This window comes from Phalacrocorax carbo, chromosome 17 (genome assembly GCF_963921805.1).
Source record: "Phalacrocorax carbo chromosome 17, bPhaCar2.1, whole genome shotgun sequence".
NCBI classification, from domain to species: Eukaryota; Metazoa; Chordata; class Aves; order Suliformes; family Phalacrocoracidae; genus Phalacrocorax; species Phalacrocorax carbo.
In genome coordinates, this window is record NC_087529.1 from 13398038 (window position 1) to 13420210 (window position 22173).

The 22173-nt window shown below is 57.0% G+C and overlaps 1 protein-coding gene across 2 annotated transcripts in view; it reads left to right on the plus strand.

The window, feature by feature from the left end:
* The first annotated feature begins 3356 nt into the window (after positions 1-3356).
* Positions 3357-22173, plus strand: part of HIP1 (huntingtin interacting protein 1) — a 54227-nt gene continuing 35410 nt past the window's right edge. Inside the window, exon 1 of one of the 2 annotated variants that reach the window (XM_064468329.1) lies at positions 3357-3555. In XM_064468329.1, coding sequence (XP_064324399.1) covers positions 3439-3555 — 117 coding nt within the window. In that variant the 5' untranslated portion in view covers positions 3357-3438. The remainder of the gene's footprint in view (positions 3556-22173) is intronic. The other variant, XM_064468332.1, reaches the window with a different exon arrangement.

Here is a 22173-nt window from a genome sequence, read left to right on the forward strand (position 1 = left end):
CTGCCACTTCTTCCCCCTTGTTCGCAGGTCATTTGGGTTGACACCGAGCTGAGAAGCAATGTCCTGGCAGAGAGGAAGCAGTCCCCTTTAGGGCTGTTATGGGTGGGAGCCTCAAAGCATGTGAGTAGCAAGGGGAGGCTGCCCTGTGGAGCCCTGCAATGGGGGGAAGGACAAGCTCTGGCCCCCCCGTCCAGCCTGAGCCAGCACTTGATGGGTGTTACAGGCTGGTGAGCACTAGGCTGCCCAAAGGGAAGAAGAGAGGGGACACACCATCTTCTCCGTGTCCCAGCAGGCACCAGACCCATGGTCTCCATCCTACAGAATAACTCAGGTGCAGACAACCCAGGTAGCTACCGAAAGCAAGGAAGGTGACTATGGTCCACAGCCCAAGCCATCTACCAAGGTCTCCTGTCCCAGAAACGTGAAAGCAGCTTCACTGGCGTGGGTGGCACTGGGGAAGCCAGTTTCTGTCCCTGCACAGGCCAGACACCCCCATGACAGGCTGACCCATCACCCTTTGCCTCCAGGCTGCGGTCCAGCCTCTTGGACAGGAGCGAGAGGAGCACAGTGCAACCAAGCAGATGAAACCCAGCCACAGCTTCAGAAAAGGACCTGCTGGCTGAGAGGAGTGGTGCCTAGCCCACCTTTCCTCTGCCTTGCACATGAGCCCTTCTCCATCATCTCCCCACGGAACCTGAGGCAGAGGCACAGACCCTACACAGGAACAGCCCTGTGCCTTCCTGAGCATCTCTCAACCTGCCTAAAAGCAAGGCACCCTCTCCCACCAGAGCGGAGCCTCTCAAATCCCTGCAGAGCAGCCCAGCCTGAGCAAGAGCCCCAAAGCACAATCCAGCAGTGCTACTGGGTGGATTGGGCCAGCCCGGTGCGGTCTGACTGGCTGCCCATGGGCTGGATCCTGACTCCATCCAGTTACAGCCCCTGTCTTGGAGGAGGCAGGAGCAGCTGGTAGAAACAGCCCGTTCTGGCCCGCATCCAGCTGCCTTCCTCTGCTCCTGCCCTGGCAGGAGTCTCCCAGCTGGCCATCCCAGGTCCCAAAGTGGGCACTCAGCCCTGGCCATGGAAGGAGATGTGACTATGTGACTCTGCTCTTCAGTAAGATGGAGCAAATAACACAAGCCTTGTGGTCCCTCACCATGGGGCTGAGGTCCAGCCCTCCCAGATCCAGGCCTGCATGCTGGAGAGGTCATGCAGGAGTAGATGCTTTCAGCCAGGCAGAGGGGTGGGCAAGGTAGGCAGATCACAAGGACCTTGCTATCGTTTGTCAAATGCCCTCCTCTATTCTTTCTTCATCTCTATTCAGCAATTACTTCATTTCTTCAATTATTAATCACCTTGCTGCAATAGTGGCTGAATTAAACCCATTAAACCTCCTCTGGGACCAGCCCCAAGGAAGGAGGCAGGGTTCCAGAAAGTACATTAGAGAGAAGGCAGACAGGGAGTCGAGACAAGCCGGTGTGGGAGGACATGGCCTTGCTGCACAGTGTAGGCAATTTCCCATCAGCTGTGAATCTGATACCCAAAGCAGAGATTGGAGAGATCTATCACACAAGCAGCCTCTTCCCATGTCCCACTAGGCAGCTGCAGGAAGGTGCTTGCGTGGCAATTGTTTCAGCTGAGAAATAAGCCACAAAAGTGAGTTATGCAGGGAGAATTGCTTGCACAAGAGCTCCTGACAACCCACATCCTAAACAGTTGTTCCCAGATTGCCCCATCACCCTTGGCAGCGGCAGACAGGACAGTTTTGTGCAGCTACTCCCCACCTGAAGCAAAGACACTGATTTGTGTGACCTGCTTCTAAGGATTCAGGAACCCAGCTGGCATGACCCCAGCACAGCGCCCTTTGCCATTGTCGGGGATTAACTGGGGAGCTGCCTTAGACAGCTTCAGTCTCTTTGCAAAAAATGCTGATTTGTCGTAGTTTGCAGAAATGTTCCAGTTCTGGCAAAGGTCCCAGTGGGAAATTCACCTCCAGAGTGGGATGGGATTCCTGGTCAAAACCACAGGAGCCAGCCATAGTCCAGCAATCTGCCAGCCTGAGAACGGGCCCTAACACAAGTCTCTGAAGAGGGACCGGAGACATGAGCCCAGATCAGGTTGTGCAGCATGCTATAAACCTGCCAGCTATTCAGGGGAAGTTAAAACCTTCTCCTGCTTCTCTTCCGTTGTTTTTCAGACACCTGTAACCATTTCCCCCGCCTCTGCCAATGGTACCAGAGAAATGACCTGTTCTTGCTCTGCTCTGCCAGTGGCGCCCGCAGCTGCCTCCTGCCCACGCGCACACCCCTCCAGAGCTCCCCACACGCAGCTCGGCTGGCTCAGAGGCGAAGGCCTGCACAACCTCCACTCACCCTCTCCGCACTGGCACCCCGGGAGTGCCTTCCCCCGACCCCCCGGCCCCAAGCGGCGCTGAATCCATCCCGTACGCTGTGCGAAGCCGGGCCAACGCTGCTCGGTGGGATGCGGGGGTTCGGCTGGGCCCAGCCGCCACACAGGGCCCAAGGGCTGACCCAAGCCTGTGGCAGAGAGGAGGGGATGGGGGCCGCATGCCGGGGCTCCCCGTAACCCCCGGTGTAACACGCCGTCGCGCTCCCCCGTGGCCCGCGACGGGCCAAGCTGCGGGGCAGAGCAGGGGCCGCATCCTGCCGTGGGGCCGGGCTCAGGCCGCCGGCCCCGGGCAGGGCCTCGGCGCAGCGGGAGCCGCGCAGGCGGCACACCCGGGATGGCGGGACCCCTCAGGCCGGCTCCGGCCGCAGCTCAGAGCCCTTCGGGACCAGGTCCCCGCGCTCCGGGGAGCCCGCTCAGCCCCGGGGCCGGGCCGGGCACGGCGCAGCCCCTCCGGGAGCCCATCCCGGAGCTCGAACCGCGGCCCCGGCCCACAGCGGCGCCCCCCCTCCCCGCCAGGGGGCGCCAAGCCGCGCACGGGCGAGGCACGGGGAGGAGCAGCGGAGTGTGAGCGGCAGGCGCAGAGGCCAATCATCATAGGGCAATGGCAGGGAGGCGTGACCATAGGGCTGAAGTGGGCGGTGCTAAGAGGGCGGGTCCTAAAGACGGGACAGAGGGCGGAACTCTCTCGGAGGGGCGGGAGCTGGCACTGAGTGGCGTCCGACAGGACCAGTGATCTTGGCGGCCGTTACGTGCGCTGGCCGCCTGAGCCGGCTCGGGGCCGGCCTTCGCGGGGGCTCCTCCCGAGTGGCAGCGGGGGGCGGCGAATTAGAGCGAAGGGGCGGGGCGGCGGGTGGAGACACCGGGGTGGAGAAGGGGACGGAGGGGCGTGCCCATGCGTGAGTGGCGGGTGTGCGGACCAATGGCGCCGAGCCCGGCCAGCGGCGGCGCCGAGCGGAGCGGCGGGGAGCGGAGGGCGCGGCGCGGCGCGGCCGGGGCGGCGGCGGCGGCGGCGGCGGCAGACGCGGCGGGGCCATGGACCGAGTGAGCAGCTCTATGAAGCAGGTGTCCAACCCGCTGCCGAAGGTGCTGAGCCGGCGGGCGGGCGGTGGCGGCCTGGAGGCGGAGCGGGAGAGCTTCGAGCGTGCCCAGGTACGGGGCGGGGCCGCGGGGCGGGGCCGCAGGGCGGGTGATGCCGACAGGGGAGGGGGTGCGGCCCGAGAGGGCGGGGCCGGCCCGGGGAGGGCGGGGCCGCCAGGTAGCTGGCGTTGGTTCGATCGGATGGGGCTGGCCCGCGTGGGCGGGGCTATTACACGTGGGCAGGGCTTACTCGAGTGGGCGGGGTCAGACAGGTGAGCCGCGGGTGAGCGGGGCAGCCCGGGTGGGCGGGGCTAGCTCGAGCTGGCCAGTAGGTTGGTGTTGGCACAACTGGGCGGAGCTTGACTGGGTGTGCGGGAGCTGACTGGGAGGGCGGGGCTGGCCTGAGTGGGCGGGGCCGGCCCAGGTGAGTGGGGTTGGCTGTAGTGGGCGGAGCTGCTGCAGGTAGGTGGAGATTGCTTGAGTGGGCGGGGCTGGCCCGGGTGGGCAGAGCCAGCCAGCCCCACCTAGGGGGGCAGAGGGTTGCCATGGCCGGCAGGGGATGGGGATGGGGCTGGGGTCCCCTTGGCTCCCCCCGGGGCCAGCCAGGCCACCGGGCCGTGGCTGAGCCCTGCCCTCCTGGGCAGCGAGGGAGCAGTGGGGGGCAGGGGCACCTGGGCCCAGTCCTGGCTGCTCCACCTGGGCCCCTCCCGCCAGCCGCTGCCTGAGCTGGGGCTGCTGGCGGGGGCTGGGGATCACCCCCGGCCTTGGCTGTGGGGCCAGGGGCAAACCCGGCTCCGGCAAGGGGGTGCTTACTGCCCGGCTTGGGTTGCTGGTGGGGTCCGGCCTGCCAGCGCAGCTGGAGCCAGGCGTCGGGCCCGGGCCGGCCGCCCTCTCCGCCCCGGGCTCCATCTTGTGTCCCCTCTGCAGAGGCGCCCCCGGGACGCAACAGCCTCTGTCTCCCGGGCGGCCGCGGGGGAGGCGGCGCGGCTGCGTGGTGAGCTGGGTCACTCACCCCGTCGGGTGTTACCCCCCAGAGACCTCCTGAGCCGCTCAGGGACGCCTGGCGCGGGCAGGGCACGCAACAGGGACAGCCCCTGCGGGCGGCTCCTGGGAAGAGGCACCGATGTGTTGAAAAGCGGCCGTGGGCTTTTCAAGCAGCACCCAGAGTGTCTGGATGGGGCCTTTCTGCCCTTCACCTGTGTTTTAAGTGACAGCCTGATGTCCTGTGCAGAAGGTGGTGGCAGAGCTGGGGGGCAGCAGGTGTGCTTTGGGGTAAAAAGCTGGCTATTTGGGGAAAGGGCAGCTTGGAAGCAGCTGGGGAGGTGCCTGGACAAGCCACAGGGAGGGCGAAGAGGGGTGGATGGCGGCAGGAGGAGCTGGGGACAGCTCGCCCCTGCCTTGCATCCAGGGATGGAAAGTAAAGGCAAAGCGGTGCCGTCCTGACCTGCTGTGGGAGAGGAGGGGAAACTGAGGCAGGAGGAGGGGCAGAGGTGGTGGCCGGCGGGATCGGCCGCTCTGGGAGTGATGCAGGCAGGGAGCAGGGCCTGGATGAGACCAGAGAGGGAGCGGCACGTGGTGAGGGCTCAGCAATGAAAATACAACGATCAGCTCTGAGAGGATTTTTTTGCAGAAAGAGAAACCTCAGGATTTAAGGTTGCATGTGAGATTATGCACAGGGAGTCTTCTTACCTTCCTTGCTCAAGTTACCTCAAAAATCCATTATTTATAGCACCAGAGGTGGAACTGGGACTGGCCTGTGTGTGCAATTGCCTGCCTGGTCCTGTGTGTCAGCAAATGACCCCGTGGGATCCCCAAAGCTCCCACGTGCTCCCCAAGAGCCGCTGCTCTCCCGGGACAGGCAGACGCGGAGGGGGCGGTGGGCTCGGCTGGAGGAGCGGCACACGCAGCACCCAGCACCGCGAGCCCTAGCGTCGCCTGCCGCGTCCGCGGTACCTGAATTCAATCTTCCTTGGGTGATTTGCTGGCAAATGACACAGCATGTGTTTTTAGAAGCTCAGTCCCTGCCTGGGTTTTCGTTCTGTGTGTTCAGCTCTGTGCAATTTCCTTTCTTACTCCTTTCCCTCCTCCCTTTTTTTTTTTCACATAATTCTCTCTTTCTCTCCAGTTTAGGGAACTTGCCAAGCACCTCTCAGATCTTCCACGCATTGGTCATCCATGGGTTTTGTTGAACTTCTTCTTTCTGAGTTTTTTAACAGAAACTTTGTGGTTTGAGGGTTTTTGGGTTTGGTTTTTTTTTTGAAAGTGACTTTTCTTAAGAAAAGTTTAATATGTTAAATGGCCTTTTAACACGAAGATTTCACCAGTGTTTCTGCATGCACAGGCTTGTTCCCTCCTTGCCTCCAGACCTGCCTGTCTTATGACAGCAGCACACTCACCAGAAAGACTGTTTTTGGCTAAAAGAGCCTGAACAGGCAAAAAGCGTGTCAAAATGGGCCTTTGGTGAGCCTGAATAACACCTGCTTGGGTTTGGCACCACCCGATTGATGTGGTTTGAGACTGTGCATTGGAAAAACCTTCTGAAGCTCTGGTGGTCATGGCACGCTGTGGTGGTGGTGGGACATTGTGATGATGGGAAGGTCGGGTGGTGGGACACTCCGTTGGTGGTGGTGGGACATTCTGGTAGTGGGACACTCGCACGATGGTGGGAAATGCTGGTGGTGTGATGCTTTTGTGGTGGTCATCACATCGCACAACAGCTCTGCCCTGACAACGTCTGTCTGTTGGCTCGGGGACAAATGGGAATAAATTTCTCAGTGGCTTCTTTTCTTCTCCCATGGTTGGTCAACTGTCTCGGCTTACCTGGTGATGCAAATGTGAGAAACCGGAGGACATGCCAAAACATGGTGTCCCTGCTGTTGTGCTGCTGCGTGTCCTGGCTGCCCGCTGGGCGAGAGCTGCTCAGTGAGAACCACGGAGATTGGGCTGTCTGGTTTGGGCGCATGGCCAAGGGCTTCCCTTTTCTTTTGCCATCAGTGCTGGTATTTTCATGGGAAGTTGAGCAACAGGGACACCAAATCCTGCACTTCTGCTGCCTGCAAATGCACAGCCATACAGGGTGCATCACTGCCATGGAGGGGATGAGTGTTGCAGTGACTGTCTCCCTTTTGCTGGTGTTTCACTTGCTGTGATTCATCACTGCGGATTGCCTCATCCTTGGTAGAACAAATCTTTGGACAGAGCAAAGGTCACCAAGGGAGGAGGAAAACCATCAATTCTGCCACACATTGAGATAAATGTTTGTATTTCACATAATATCTGAGTCTGACATTTGCATGTCCTGCAGGTTCTCCTGTTGTATTGAGGAGCATGTCCTGGTGTCAGAGCTCTGCAGGGAAGGTCTAAAGACCTCCTCATTTAGGTTGGTGCACTGGGATCTTCCCTCCTCGGGTCTCCCTTCCCTTCTCCTGAACGCATTTGTCCGTAGCAGACATACTTGTGCCATGATGGTACCGAAGACCGAATTTCATTCTGTGCTGACTTGCTTGGCTGGTTTGGCAAAGGTCCAATGTTCAGAGGTTGGATGAACCAAGGTCTTGAGGGTGAAAATGGAGTCAGAAGGACACAGGACTTCTGTTGGGCACAGAGGATGCAGACCAGGGTGAAATGCCAGGCTGTGCTGTTTCTTCACTTGTGTTTTGGACTGACGTGGGGAATTTTCCTTCATTCACAGAATCACAGAATGGTGGGGGTTGGAAAGGACCTCCAGAGATCTTGTCCAACCCCCCTGCTTGAGCAGGCACCCCCAGCGCAGGGGGCACAGGAACGTGTCCAGGCAGGTTTTGAATATTTCAAGAGAAGGAGACTCCACAGCCTCTCTGGGCAGCCTGTGCCCCTGCTCTGGCACCTGCACACTAAGTTTTTTCTCACATTTAGCTGGAACTTCCCATGTTCCAACTTGTGCCCGTGGCCCCTTGGCCTGGCGTTGGGCACCGCTGAAAAGAGCCCGGCCCCATCCTCCTGACACCCACCCTTCAGATATTTATAGGTGTTGATGAAATCCCCCCTCAGCCTTCTCTTCTCCAGGCTGAACAAACCCAGGCCTCTCAGCCTTTCCTCACAAGGGAGATGCTCCAGCCCCTGATCCCCTTGGCAGCTCTGCGCTGGCCTTGCTCCAGCAGCTCCCTGCCCTTCTTGAACTGGGGGGCCCAGAACTGGACACAGCCCCCCAGATGTGGCCTCACTGGGGCAGAGCAGAGGGGGAGGAGAACCCCCCTCGCCCTGCTGCCCACGCTCCTTTCCATGCCCCCCAGGGCACCGCTGGCCCCCTTGGCCCCAAGGGCCCGGTGCTGGCTCAGGGTCACCTCGCTGCCCCCCAGCACCCCCAGGGCCTTCTCAGCAGAGCCGCTCCCCAGCAGGTCCCCCCCAGCCTGTGCTGGTGCGGGGGGCTGTTCCTCCCCAGGGGCAGGACCCTGCACTGGCTCCTGTTGAATTCCCTGAGCTGGGCCCAGCTCTCCAGCCTGGCCAGGGCTCGCTGGATGCCAGCACAGCCTCTGGTGCATCAGCCGCCCCTCCCAGTTTGGTGTCATCAGCAAACGTGCTGAGGGGATGCTCTGTCCCATCATCCAGGTCATTGATGAATACGTTGGGCAGGACTGGCCCCAGCACAGACCCCTGGGGGACACCACTAGTGACAGGCCTCCAGCCAGGCTCTGCCCCACTGATCGCGCCCCTGAGTTCTGTTGCTGAGCCAGTTCTGTGTCCTCTCATCCAGCCCACAGTTCCTTAGCTTGCCTGTGAGGGTGCTATGGGAGACAGTGTCAAAAGCCTGGCTGAAATCGAGACAGACAACATCCACTGTGGGGATTCGTTCCCAGCGGGGACATGGCCAGCGAGGGCAGGCGCCACTTGGCATCAGTGCAGGCAGAATTGCAGGCTCACAGAGATGGTGCATGGCATCCCCAGGCACCAGCTGCCCCCTGGAAAGCTGATGGTGTCTCGTTCCTGACCTGGTGTGATTCTGCTCAGCTGTTCCTGCACCAGCCCCTTCCCTCTTTCGGGAAACCAACCACTGGAGAGGAGCAAATGTGCTCAGAAAGCAGACGAGGGAGGTGTCCTTGGAGTCCCAGCAGGACGTGCACCGAGCACCAGGTTTTGTTCCTGCCCCTGTTGCTTCTGGGTGGCAGGAAAGCAGCATATTGTGATTGCATGTCATCTCCTGGCCTGCAAAGATGACAACATCATTCTCCCGTATTTCCCCAGTCCTGAGCGTGGCTCCAATGCCCCACCCGTGCTTCATTGTGAGCCATCATGCCCCGAACCACTGCAGGCTGCCCAGTCTGGAGGCTGTGCTGGGTCCCACTGATGAGGACAGCCATGCAGCACTCGTAGAGACAGGGACTGGGGATGTGGTGGGGGAGAGAAGTTTTGTGCTTGTCCCCCAGAGCTCCCATCTGCTGGGGCTTTGTGCCACGAGACGCGCTGGTGCCTTGTACCAAGGTTACGTGCCCATCAGGGTCCCTGTGCACTTGTCCACTGGGGACAATCCCAAGGATGATCTGTCCTCATAGTGATGAGTGTTATGTGAAGACACTTCTTGTTTAAAATTCCTCCAGAAAATCTAAAAATTTGCACTTTATCTTCTTTGACTGCAGGGTTTTTTTCTGAGAAAATCACAAATAGCAAAGAGAAACATGGACCGCTTGGGTTGCCCATGGCTACCACCTTTGCATGTTTGCATGCTGGGTCCTTAGGGCTGTGTTTTTGCTGCTGGACTAGCAATAAAAGCAATTTATGGCTCAGAAATTACCTCAGAAAGACATATTTGCAGCAGAAGGCGATTGCTGTTCTGTCTGCATTGCTGCTCCTATCATAAGAAGTCCCCGACGTGGTGCAGAGGGGTGTCAAACCCTGCATCTCGGGGCTTCCCAGTGGGGAGATGCAGCTTGCTGAATGCAGTTGATGTCACATCTCCTCAGAAAGGTTTTTAAGGTCCCGAGCATCTGTGAGCCATCTCACCATTTTGCAGGGGCTGGAAAGCTGTTTTCTTTTCTGCTCTGCTGCTGGAAGAGCCCTCTCAAAAACCAGGCATGTAGAGACCGTGCAGAAGGAGAAAATGTATAAGGCACAAAATGATGTCAAATGAAATGGGATTTTTTTTCCCTCCCCTAGTGTGGTTAGTAAATCATTTTGATGTGGGAACCAAAATTTTTCACACCCAAATGCAGGTTGAAGGCAGCTTTGTGCCCATCCTGGTCCCTGCAATGGGCTGTGCCACCTTTGGGCACTGTTGCAGCCTGACCACTGCTATTAATGCAAATAATCCCTTTCCCATCATTTACATAATTGGGACTATGGCACCCTATCTCCCATCCACAGCAGCCCTGTTGGTTTCAGATGAGACCCAGCTCAGTACGACTCACTGTTGTGGAGGAAATACCATTTTACTACTGAAAAAAACAATTTTTGTGGTTCGGATGCTGCAGCCGCTGGCAGCTTTGCCAAGAACTTCAGTTCTTACACAGGAAATGAGGCTCCTTTCAAAGCACCAGAGAGGGGCTATATATATAGCCTCTCTGAAAAGATATTTAAAGAAACATATTGACACTAGCAAGAATAGGAAAAAATAGCTCCTGGCTGCGGGGAGCGAGGGCTGAAGGCAACTGAGCCTATCCTGGGGGAGTAGGTGATACAAGGGATTAATTCATGGCTCTTTCATCTCCAGGAAAAGGAGATCTTGTGCTTTGTGCTGTGTGAACCCCTATGCTTTTGGTCTCCTGTCTTTTAATCGGAATTAGAGGTGCTTGGGATTGAATACAGCTTCAGCAGCGAAGAAATGAGTCATCTTGTCTCTTTTCAGCGAGTCCCTCTTAGGAGCTTGTTTCCATCCTCGGGGAAAGAAAATAGTTTGTCTCTTACCAGATTAGGGGCTGCTTTTTTCTTTAGTGCAATCTGGGATGGAGGGGTTTGGGGTTTTTTAAATAAATGCAGGAATAACTTACTTTTTTAATCTGATGATGGACTCCAGAAGCAGCTGAGCCTTAGGAGGATAAATAGGTTTGGCGCTGAAAGTGAGGGACGTCTGCCACCAAGTCCAGGGGGCTGCTTTAGACAGGGACGTGGTGTTTTTGGACCACCAAGAGACATGGGGGGACTTTTCTGCAAATCATGCTGGAGGCTGAGCGGGAAGGCAGGGTTGCCGAGGGTTGGGGGACATTGCTGCCCTAGGAGCTGTTTGCCCTTGCTCAGCACGTGCTGCCCTGATGGCTACAGGAGGCTCTTTAAAATCCCATCTTTAAAATACAGATCAGCATGAATGATGTGAGCCAGGGTGGTTGTAATTCAGTGGCTCTGCAGTTAGGAGAGGGCTCCCCGCCAAGCGCTTTCTGCATTAATGAGCACAGGGGGTCTTGCCCTCTGAACTTCAGCCTGTTTAACTCCATCCTCCTGCAGAGCTGGGGAGAAGCAGCCAGCCAGGTGGATTATTTTTACCAAATTCCCTGTCAGAGGACTCTGGACTGGGTGAGGTGTCCTCCCCCGGCACTGGCAGTGACCCCTGAGCTCAGGGAGAATGGTGAGGAAGGGCAGGTGGGAAGCAGGTGACTGTCATGTGGAGGGGATGGCTCATCCCCGCTTTGCTCTGCCAGGGGAAAAAACCTCTGGAGGGATCAAAGTGAAGGGGCTGAAGCTGCAGGAGGGACAATTTTGGTTGAAGGATGGGGAGAAGGTGCCTATTGCAGCTCCCAGCGCATCATCCCATGGGACCAGGCTGAGCGTTGCCTGTTCCAGCACAGTCCGTCACGCAGGCACTGAGGCATGAGCCCCAGCACCCAAATGTGCCCGTGCTCATCCCATCGCCCACCTTCGGCTGTGTAACTCATTCCCTTTTCTGGCTGGTGGGCTAAAATGACTGCCCTGACCTTTGCACAGATCCTGAGCTCAACAGATGCCCGGGTCCTCAGACACATGTATTTCTGAGCTGGAAGACTTGACTTATTGGTAACTCAAAACAAGCAAGAACAGGGGCAGTGTTCTTAGAGCCGGAATTTGCCACATTTTTGCAGGCTGGTTCTTGCACAAACCTAATGCTGTAATGTTAAAAAAGTTCTTTTTTATTAAAAAAAGTACTTTTAAATAAGAATATTGGTAATTCTGTTTAAAAAGCATACTCAGCACACAGCAAGCAGTGATGGTGAGGACTGCCCCAGGGTCACCCTGCTGCAGGCAGGAGAGAAGGCTTCGCGGGCAGCCCTGTGGCTCGGCCCTGTGGGCTGAGTGTTGGCATGGGGTGCAGAGAATCGACTTAAAACCCCTCCATCCTAAAGGGATTCGGTCCCTCTCCGCTTTCCCCTGAGGCTGACCCATGCTGTGGCAGTGGGGACGCAAGGCCAGCGTCCCAAGGGGGGTCACACAGCAGCACAAGGGCTGGAGGAAGGGCTGGATCCTGGCCCTAATCTCTGCCACCAGCTTGCCTGATTTATTTTGTACAGCCACAAAATAAGAAAACTTCCTGGGGACAGACTGTTCCCCGGGTGACAGCAGCACAGCCAGTATTTTAGCCCGGATGTGTGAGTCCCAGCCCACGGCTGGACTAATTATACATTGTGTGCTGTTCCGGGCTGATCACGGTGGAAGGTAAATGATCCCTGGTCTACATACAAAAGGTGAGGTTACTTGCTCAAAGGCCTATGCAGACATTTAATATTTTATCATGGGCTCACAGAGTGGTTTGGGTTGGCAGGGACCTTCTAAGGTGATCCAGTCCAACCGCCCCGCCGTGGGCAGGGACATCCTCCACTAGATCATGTTGCCCAAAGCCCCGTCCAACCTGGCCTTGAACACTGCCAGGGATGGGGCATCCACAGCTTCTCTGGGCAGCCTGTGCCAGTGTCTCACCACCCTCAAGATACAACATTTCCTCCCTGTGTCCAGCCTCACCCCACCCCTGTTCAGATTAAAACTGTGTCTTAGCACACGGAGCCTCCTTTTTTAACCGCAGAATTTCGGTCCCTTCTGTAGTGGGATGTTTTGGCAGCTTGACAAGTTTCATGCCGATGGAGAGCATGTGGTGTAGCTTGTTTGTGGTCGTGGTTGGTGGTGCACCACGAGGACGGGCTTAGCCTTGCACCTGCTGTAGGGTATGACCCTGGCCATGGCTTCCAACACCATCTTCAGTCCAGCACAGAGATGCTCCCAGATGATGCCAGTCCCCACCGCAGGCGCTGAGGTGGGTATGTCCATCAGCTGTCCCTTGGAGCCTGTGCCCTCTGCAGGGCTTGGCGCATGCTTGCTGCCTTTAGCTGGCCGTGCTGGTTTGGTGCCGAGACAAGCGGACGGACACCTTTGCATTATCTGTTCCCACCAATGCAAAAACCATCAGCGTGGTGGCTGCAAAAGCTGTGTAACTGAGAAATCAGGTAGCTCCAGAGCTCATTCAGCTTTATGCAGCTCATAGTGAGGTTACCAGGCTTTTTTTATGGCTTTGTCGTGAAACTCAGGTTGTGAGGTTGAGGAGTTGCCCAGATCTGCCATCCTTTGAGTCTTGAGGTGGAAAAGATTGATTGTTTCTTGGCTGTTGAGCAAACTAACAAAACTCTGCTAAGCATGCTTGCAGATCAGACTGCTGACGCTGTGGTTACTTTATTCCAGGACTTTCATAATTTTACATGCTATTTTTACCTAGTCTGACTGGTAGCCAGCTTGATGCAACTGCAATAAATCCCAATTTAACAGCATCAGCCTGTGTCCTTCCTGGGTGGGTTTGTGGTGCTGCTGCCCCAAATGCTCCTAGAGGCATCTAGGTTTCTGTTCCATGGGGGTCTCCTGTGGTCTGGTGTTCACCACCCGGCTTTCCACCGCGTTTGCTGCTTTGCCGAGTGACCCGGTTACTGTGTGGGATGGTGCAGTCCCTCAGCCAGCACCACAGTGCTGCCGGAGCTGGGCTGGCAGCGGAGGCACTGCCACCGAGGAGGGCACGTTAAAATATTTACAATGCAGAAAAGAGGCAAGTTGCAGCAAACAAACAGACCCTTTGGGAGAAGAGGCTTCTCTCGCCAGGGCTGGGCTGGAGACTTGCTATTTATTGTTACCATTTGTCTTTTTTATTCCATGCGAGCGGTTCAGCACTCTCTAGAGAGTGCATGGCATCGCTTTTTATTTGATTTAGCAGATGCTGTCTGGAAAATAGTGTTTTCCAGTCATTGTGTTCACATGAAGTGAACAAGAATATGTAAGTGCAAATGGGGTTGCAAGGTGCTTGTGCCAGGACATAAGGGACACCCAGGAGTTGTCCTTCCTCCCTGAGAGCCCAGAAAAAGGGTGATGGCATGAATGCTGAGACCTCAGCGATAGACCTCACTGACCTAGTGATGAGGCCCAAGGGAACGGCAGGGAGATGTGCCAGGGGAGGGTTAGGCTGGGCATTAGGAGAAGGCTCTTCCCCCAGAGGGTGGTGGAGCCCTGGCACAGGCTCCCCAGGGAGGCATCGCGGCACAAAGCCTGACACTATTCAGGAAGCACTTGGTCAAGGCCCTCAGAGACATGATGTGAATTTGGGGCTGTCCTGTGCAGGGACAGGAGTTGGACTCGATGACCTTGTGGGTCCCTTCCAACTCAGGACATTCTGTGATTCTATGATCTGGGTGCGGGAAGGCTCTGGGTATGGTTGCAAAAGGCAATTTGTATCTTCTGTACAAGCAAGATGTGGCCCTCAGGTCCCCAACCTGCTGCTGGTGAAGGTCACTGTTCATCTAGGTGTGGACTAAATGCAATCTCTGCAATCCACTGAATCAAGCACTGATCGGCACTTCTGCATCTCAGTGGCAGCAGGTCACACTGGTGCCGGCCCTCACCCTTGCTGGTCTGTGGGCATCGTGGTTGTCCATTACCTCCTGAGCCACCAAGTTACACAGCCTCCTGAGTTACTGTGTGCACCAGGTGTGCTGTCTTCAGATGTTCCTTGTGGGCCACCCAGTCCGGCTCTACAGCCCTCAGAACTGCTCACAACGAAAGTCCCGTGCCACCGGTTAGTGGTGTGGGAAGGTTTTCCATGGTCTTAAGGCAATGCTGAAGTGGAGGCAGTGGAAGACTTTTTGACTTCTGTGTTGAAGAAGTCAATGTAGACTAGGAATGGCTGCACCAGAAGAGACGACTTCTGCATTGAATAAGTTCATGAAGTCATTTAAGAAGTGATCTCTTCTGGTGGAGCCATTCCCAGTCTGTGACCTGGAGGAGGCCTTGTGTTTTCCCAGACAGAAAGACTTTGTGCACTTCACAAATGGGAATGAAACGTTCCAACAGAGTCAGCAAGGTTTGACTGCTTCTGTGGAGGTAAATACGTGTCTGCAGAGGGCAAAGGTAGGTATTTCTGAGTTTGCTGAATTTTATGGTCTCATTCTGTTAGCTGGAACTTGCCATGGTCTTTACCATCCTGCTAGGACGTGTGGAGCAGGTGTCAGGCAAAGCTTTTAACCCCTTTAGCAGCCCGCCTGGGGAGCAGGGAGCTGTATTTTGGTGCAGCTTGTTCCTCCCCGTGGTCCCAGGAAAGGCTTTGTGCCCCAGCTCTGCTCGCCGTGGTACCTGCTGCGGGTGTCCAGGGATGCACCTGGGCCTCCCCACAAAGCACAGAGCATCTCCTCACTGCAGTGACCCGGGTTTATGCTGGGGTAACGGGTGGTGGGGATCACATGCAGCACGGCATGAAGCTGGACCTTCGCTGCTACTCCTTGCACAGGAGGGGTGAGAGGCGGTGGGATGACTCGGGACATGACACAACCAACGGTTCGGTGGGTGGGATCCAGCCTGGAGTTTCTGCCGTGTCCCACAGCCCTCCCTTCTGTGGGCACCTCAATAGATGATGTTGGCTGAGGAATTGGGTTGAGCAAGACCATCTCCTGGCTTTGCTCCTCTCCTAGTGAGATGCTCTATGCCTCGATGGGAGGACACACTCCCCTCTTGTTTGCCTTCCTGGCTATTGCAGTCCTGCTCCAGCTCTTTTTATAGCTCAGAAAGAAGTGCCTTGAGTTTCTGAGTTGTCTGGGAGGCCAAACACACAGGGAGGAGTCACAGCTAGAAATAGGGCTGCTCTCTGCTTATGCATTCCAGTTTTATTATTTTTTCAGCTGAGATGTCCAAGTTTGAAGAGTCCCACTGCCACAACTGCCGAGCTGGGAACCATGTCTTGCATTTTTTCCACTCGGACCCGGTCTTCTTTTTCCTTTGCCTTATTCCCAGTGCCCTCACACCAGCCATTAAGCCTCCATGAGATGGCTTTCCCAGGGAATGAGGTCTCTCACCCCTGTCCGTATTTTCCATAATCCCCAGATTTTGTGCCTCGGCGTGGCTGGTTTGGCAGAAGAGCTCGCTGTGTGCCGGCGGTGTTGGACAAAGCTGCAGAATTTAATAATGTCTGGGGGGTGGGTACGCCATCAGGTATTTGCTAAAGCTGCTGGGTGGTGAACAAAGAGTTCAGACAAAACCTTCAGTGATTTCTGCCCACTGGGAGGGAAGCGAAGCTTCATCTGCTGCATGGCTGTGAATAAATGGGAGCAAAAAGGAGAGGATAATTTGTTAAAGAAAACCTGTGGTTTTCAGCTCCTCAAAATTAGCTGAGATTTTGGCTGCGGTGCAAAGCCGGGGCAGGGGCACGCGGGTAGAGGTGCCCTGCTGCCGCCTGGGGGCTGCCACAGTCTCCCTGTACATCCCAGCAGGTCTGATCCTCCCTCCCACAGAAGAGGGGTATAATTAACTATATCACTTCTAGACTTCTCCATTAATCCTGTAATACTTGGATACCATTTTTGGGCATGCCATGGCTGCAGTCTCCCCCTCCGAGTGTTTTTATCACATGGGAACCATCTGGGGTCCCTGCTGCCAGTTGTCTGCTGGCCTCTGCGGTCCCTTGTGTGTGCAGCCATTGTCCCGGCAGCAGGGCTGCATCAGCCGGACAGGCTGACGTGACACCAGTGCCTGCTGGGAATGGGACTTACCTGGGAAAAATTAATCTGAGGTCAACTATGAATCAATTCTTTCTTTCTAATCAGACATTTTGTGGAAATGGCAATTAGCCAGGCTGTGTCCATTATCTCGTTTATCATTTTAACCCTTTTTCCTCCCTTTCTGCCACATTCACTGGCTCCAGGAGCAATTACTCTCTAGTTGTCCAGCTTCTCTTCCCATCAGCAGGAAAAAGGGATCATGCACATTGTGGAAATGCTAAGAACTGCTGATTCCTATCAGAGGGGATGAAGCCTGACAGCTCCTTTCTTCTGATAATAAGCAAATTCTGGGTATCTGATCCCAGCACCTCCAAAGCACTATTCCTTTCCAGTGAAGAGAATCAGCACATTTACTGCTCGGTGAAATAACCAGCGTCCTGTGAACAGTATGTATTGCCATGGCAAGAGCTTATTCTTATCCTAGGTATTTCCATCTTTTCCAGCCCTACACGGTAAGAAGGACCGGTGCTCAGCTCCTTCCGCGTGGCTGCCCCACATAATGACCCACATACTGCACCGCAGCAGTGATGCCCGGGTGGTCCCGGCAGCCTGGGTGCTCCCGTACAGGAACATCTGCTTCTCACCTGCATTTTTTCCTGGTCCTGGTGTTTAGTTGCAACATGCTTTTCTCCCAGGTAGCAGCATGTTGCAAATTCTCACCAGTTCTCACCATGCAGATTTCTGGTTTCTCCATGCCTTGCTGGTGAGCACTTCGGTACAGCACCAGGAACTGGCCATGGCAGCGGGGCGGTGTTCAGGGCACTTTGGGTTGTTTCTGATCATATCAGTCAGTAGATTTCTAGCATAATCTTCTGTATTTATCCAAAAATGTAAAACAAAGTTCTGATTCCCTGAATGCCATAGGAACACAGAGGTTTTTCTCTGCAGAAGCACTGGGTGCAGCTCCTGTGGTCCTCAGGCTGGTGCCTCGCTCAGCCACCCATCTGCCTTCGCCCAGATGACTCTGATCCATGTGGCTTTTCTGTCCAAGAGGCTAGCTGTCACCTGCCAGCTTTCACCTTGTCCCTGCGTCACACAGGCCAGCCCTGTCACCTTCCAGCAGAGCATATCCCTTGCAGGAGGATGCCCTGGGGTCGGTGAGGACAGTCCGCCGTGCTGGGCTGGCCTGGCAGTGTCTGACAATGGCAGAATTGCTGAAAACTAATGAAATTGGGTGTGTTTTGTAGGGTGTTTGATTTTAAGTACTTGGAAATCTTCAGGACTTTGCTGCACCAGCCAGACCCCTTATTACCATCTCTGGGAGAGTGGGATTGAGTTGCTGCATGTGGCACATTTGCTGACCTGAGCGCTGTATAACAAGGCGGGGGTGACTGATGGTGTGGGAAGAGGTTCCTGCTTGTACTTCAGTTCCAGCTCAGCTATTGATACGTAGCCAGGAGCACACATTTGGTCTCTTGGAGCCGATACCTCATAGTTTTGGTGTCCTATGTGCCCCTCTGCCAGCGATGCACAGCCAGCGTAGGGCAGGCAGGACGTGTTGGCAGTGATAGCATCACACGTGCTCCAGATGCTGTGATTTGCTTTCAAGAGCAGAGATTTCCCTCTCAGATTATACCCTCTGATTCCCTGAAACAACATGGAGATGCTGGGGCTGCCCTTCCCTCTGCCCTGTTTAACTCTGGCAGGGGCATCCGTGGGGTGCAGAGCCCTTCAGCTGCCCTGCTTCCCTGTCCTGCACAGGGCTTGGGGCTGTGCTGCTGCCTGTAGCCGCGGTGTGCGGGCAGGGCAGGGCAGCGGTGTGCGGGCAGGGCAGGGCAGTGGTGTGCGGGCAGGGCAGGGCAGCGGTGTGCGGGCAGGGCAGGGCAGCGGTGTGCGGGCAGGGCAGCGGTGTGCGGGCAGGGCAGTGGTGTGCGGGCAGGGCAGGGCAGCGGTGTGCGGGCAGGGCAGCGGTGTGCGGGCAGGGCAGTGGTGTGCGGGCAGGGCAGTGGTGTGCGGGCAGGGCAGGGCAGCGGTGTGCGGGCAGGGCAGCGGTGTGCGGGCAGGGCAGCGGTGTGCGGGCAGGGCAGGGCAGCGGTGTGCGGGCAGGGCAGCGGTGTGCGGGCAGGGCAGGGCAGTGGTGTGCGGGCAGGGCAGCGGTGTGCGGGCAGGGCAGCGGTGTGCGGGCAGGGCAGGGCAGCAGTGTGCGGGCAGGGCAGGGCAGTGGTGTGCGGGCAGGGCAGTGGTGTGCGGGCAGGGCAGTGGTGTGCGGGCAGGGCAGGGCAGCGGTGTGCGGGCAGGGCAGCGGTGTGCGGGCAGGGCAGCGGTGTGCGGGCAGGGCAGGGCAGCAGTGTGCGGGCAGGGCAGCGGTGTGCGGGCAGGGCAGGGCAGCAGTGTGCGGGCAGGGCAGGGCAGTGGTGTGCGGGCAGGGCAGTGGTGTGCGGGCAGGGCAGTGGTGTGCGGGCAGGGCAGGGCAGCGGTGTGCGGGCAGGGCAGCGGTGTGCGGGCAGGGCAGCGGTGTGCGGGCAGGGCAGGGCAGCAGTGTGCGGGCAGGGCAGCGGTGTGCGGGCAGGGCAGCCGTGTGCGGGCAGGGCAGGGCAGCAGTGTGCGGGCAGGGCAGGGCAGTGGTGTGCGGGCAGGGCAGCGGTGTGCGGGCAGGGCAGGGCAGTGGTGTGCGGGCAGGGCAGGGCAGCAGTGTGCGGGCAGGGCAGCGGTGTGCGGGCAGGGCAGCGGTGTGCGGGCAGGGCAGGGCAGCAGTGTGCGGGCAGGGCAGGGCAGTGGTGTGCGGGCAGGGCAGGGCAGCAGTGTGCGGGCAGGGCAGGGCAGCGGTGTGCGGGCAGGGCAGCGGTGTGCGGGCAGGGCAGGGCAGTGGTGTGCGGGCAGGGCAGGGCAGCAGTGTGCGGGCAGGGCAGCGGTGTGCGGGCAGGGCAGCGGTGTGCGGGGAGGGCAGGGCAGCGGTGTGCGGGCAGGGCAGGGCAGTGGTGTGCGGGCAGGGCAGCGGTGTGCGGGCAGGGCAGGGCAGCAGTGTGCGGGCAGGGCAGGGCAGTGGTGTGCGGGCAGGGCAGCGGTGTGCGGGCAGGGCAGCGGTGTGCGGGCAGGGCAGGGCAGCAGTGGTTGGGCAGGGCTGTGCCCAGGGCTCTCCTGCCCCCATAGCCACAGTGACAAACGCTGCATCCCCCCTAACTCCATCCTTCTGTGGAGGATGCCTCATCCCGTCCGCAGGGCCAGAGGAGCAGGGAGTGTGGGGTGGGCACAGGCCCCCGACCCCCTGAGCCCAGCCCATGTCCCTGTGGGATCACACGTGGATGACCCGTGGGGCACCAGTGGCTCCCAGCGCAGGGGCATTGCCCCCTGCTGCCACAGAGACTCCTGACAGAGCCGCCTCTGGCTCTCTGTGCCCAGTCCACATGCCTCTCCTCTGCTTTTCCCATCCTGCCCGGAGGCACAAGCCTGTTTTCACACCCAGAGCTGGGTTTTACACTCGGTTCCTCTCCAGCCGCAGCACTGGGTCTGGCAGGAGCGGGAGAGCGCAACCCTTTCTTCTTGGGCTGGGTAAGCCAAAGGGCGAGCTGGCACACGCTCCAGCCAGTAGTGTTTGTTTTTGAACAAGGAAAATTAGTAAAAACTAATATTTACATCTCGGCAAGGGATTTCACAGCCTTTTGCATGGAATCGTGCCTACCATTCCCCCCTTGGTAAGCGTCAGACAGGCAGCAATAACAGATGAAACACAGTTTCCTTTATACACTGGGGTTTTTTCCACCTCGGGCTCCACCCTGCGTACCCGCAGAGATCCCTGCTCCGGCTCCCTGTGCTCCCCAGGCGCTTTCCACACCCAGCAAGCAGGCAGCGTGCCAGATCCTCCCAGCCCAGCAAAGTCATGGAGCTCCTTGTGGGGAGCATCACCTGCAGCAATGGCGCATCCGCTGGCACAGGAGAGGTGTCAAGCACAGGACGCGTGGCCCGCTGGTACTTTTAAGAGCGTGAGGAAAGCCTGAGCTCGCATACCAGAACAGCACTGGTTTATTTTCCAGTTACACATCCATCAGAGAACATCCCTCGTTCCTCGTCTGTCCCATCCTGCTCCTCTGCACGGGGAGCAGACACCCCATCGCTGGGTGCTGAGCTCCGGTTACAGCCAGCAGCACATGGTGGCCAGGGAGGGCTGCTGGGGGGTCGGGGCTTGGGGGCTGCGCTGGTGGCTTAATCTGTACGCTCACGTCTAAAGTCCTGGGAGCGCCGCCCTCTTCCAGTGCTGACATCCTCTGTTGCCTTTAGGCTTAGGTCCTATTTATTTATTAAATATCTGTAGGCTTACGTCCTACATATTCAGTAATACAGTATTTATTTATTATAAAGGTCAAAGCTTCCCAATTGCAGAGATTTGGACGTCGAGGGCGAGCTCTGTCCTTGCTGGGCGAGAGGGGAGCCGGTACAGCCACAGGCTGTCATCCCGGCACTGGTCTCCCGCTGCGTGCAGGGGCGGTGCTGAGCGGTGAATTAAAAATGTAATTTTTATCTGTCATTTGGACATCAGTTCGTGTGCTCTGCCGTTTTCTACCCGAACTGAAATGGGCACCTTGATCCTGCCCAGTTTGGCAGGAGGGAGGTGAGCCCACTGCCCCTTTGCAAGGCCACAGGCTGCAAACCCGCAGCTCTTTGGAGCCCACGGCACGCCAGCACTTCTGGGAAGATGTGGGGAAGCAGACAAAGGTCTCCTTGGTGGGTTGGGGGGTGAGGGAGCTGGGAAGTGACCTGCAACACCAAAGAAAGTGGAAAAACCTCCAGGAGCACGAGGAGGAGGAGGCGGCATTGCTGCAAGGCAGCGTTGCCCGCTTTGCTCGGACCTCTCCCTACAACTGCACAGCACTTAAAAATGAATATACTCAGAGCTGGAAACTTTACCCGGGCTGTAAATGTGTTGCCTGTTTGCTATAAATACTTCAGCCACAGTCCCTTAGCTAGAGGCAGGCTCAGCATCTGCATCCCTCTGCATCCCTCCAGCCCTGCTTTGCCGACTGCAGGCAGGGTCTGGCAGCATCTGGCCCTGTAGGGTGGGGTCTGGCCGCAGGGAAAACATTTGCTGTGGCATTTCCCACTCTATTGTATCAGGTGGTTTCATTTCGGGGGAGTTTGTTCCTCATTTATTACACGGATGTGCCAAAGCTGTTAACATTTAGGGCTTCTTGTAGGGGCTGAGGTGTGTGTGCACATTGCAAATCTGCCGGGAGCATCGTCTCAGCCATTTCTCCCCCATCTTTTGGGTCTGCGTGGAAATAAAGCTCAGGAGAAGGTATGGGGAGGTCATGGGTAGTGGGTGTGCAAGTCTTGGCTGGGCATTGAGCTGAAGCATTGCACATGTGGCATTGCCACCAGGTCTGCGGGTCTCAATTCAAGGGACAAACTAAAGCAGAAAATTAAAATTATTCCTCTGATGGGGTAATTTGAAGATCACCTAAGGCAGAGGTTTGGCGACTTCTGAAGGGATGGGGCTCCAGTGCTTTGGGAGAAGGAGGAAGGCACCCCAGGCCAGATGCTGAAGGTATTTTGGCATGGCTTTGTCTCCAGCCCCACGGGCACCAGCCGTGCTCTGTGTGAAGCCTCCAGCTCCCCATACATGAAGCCTCCAGGGCAGAACTTAGGGGCTTCACAAGGAAATTGGTGGGAGCCATGTTTTATTGACCATCTTCTGAATCATTGACAGCACTGATCCAGATATGGAAGGGCTGCAAAGTGGAGAATCACGGACAAAGTTGGGGGCCACTGATGGGGGTAAATGGCCCCATCGATGGGGACAGAT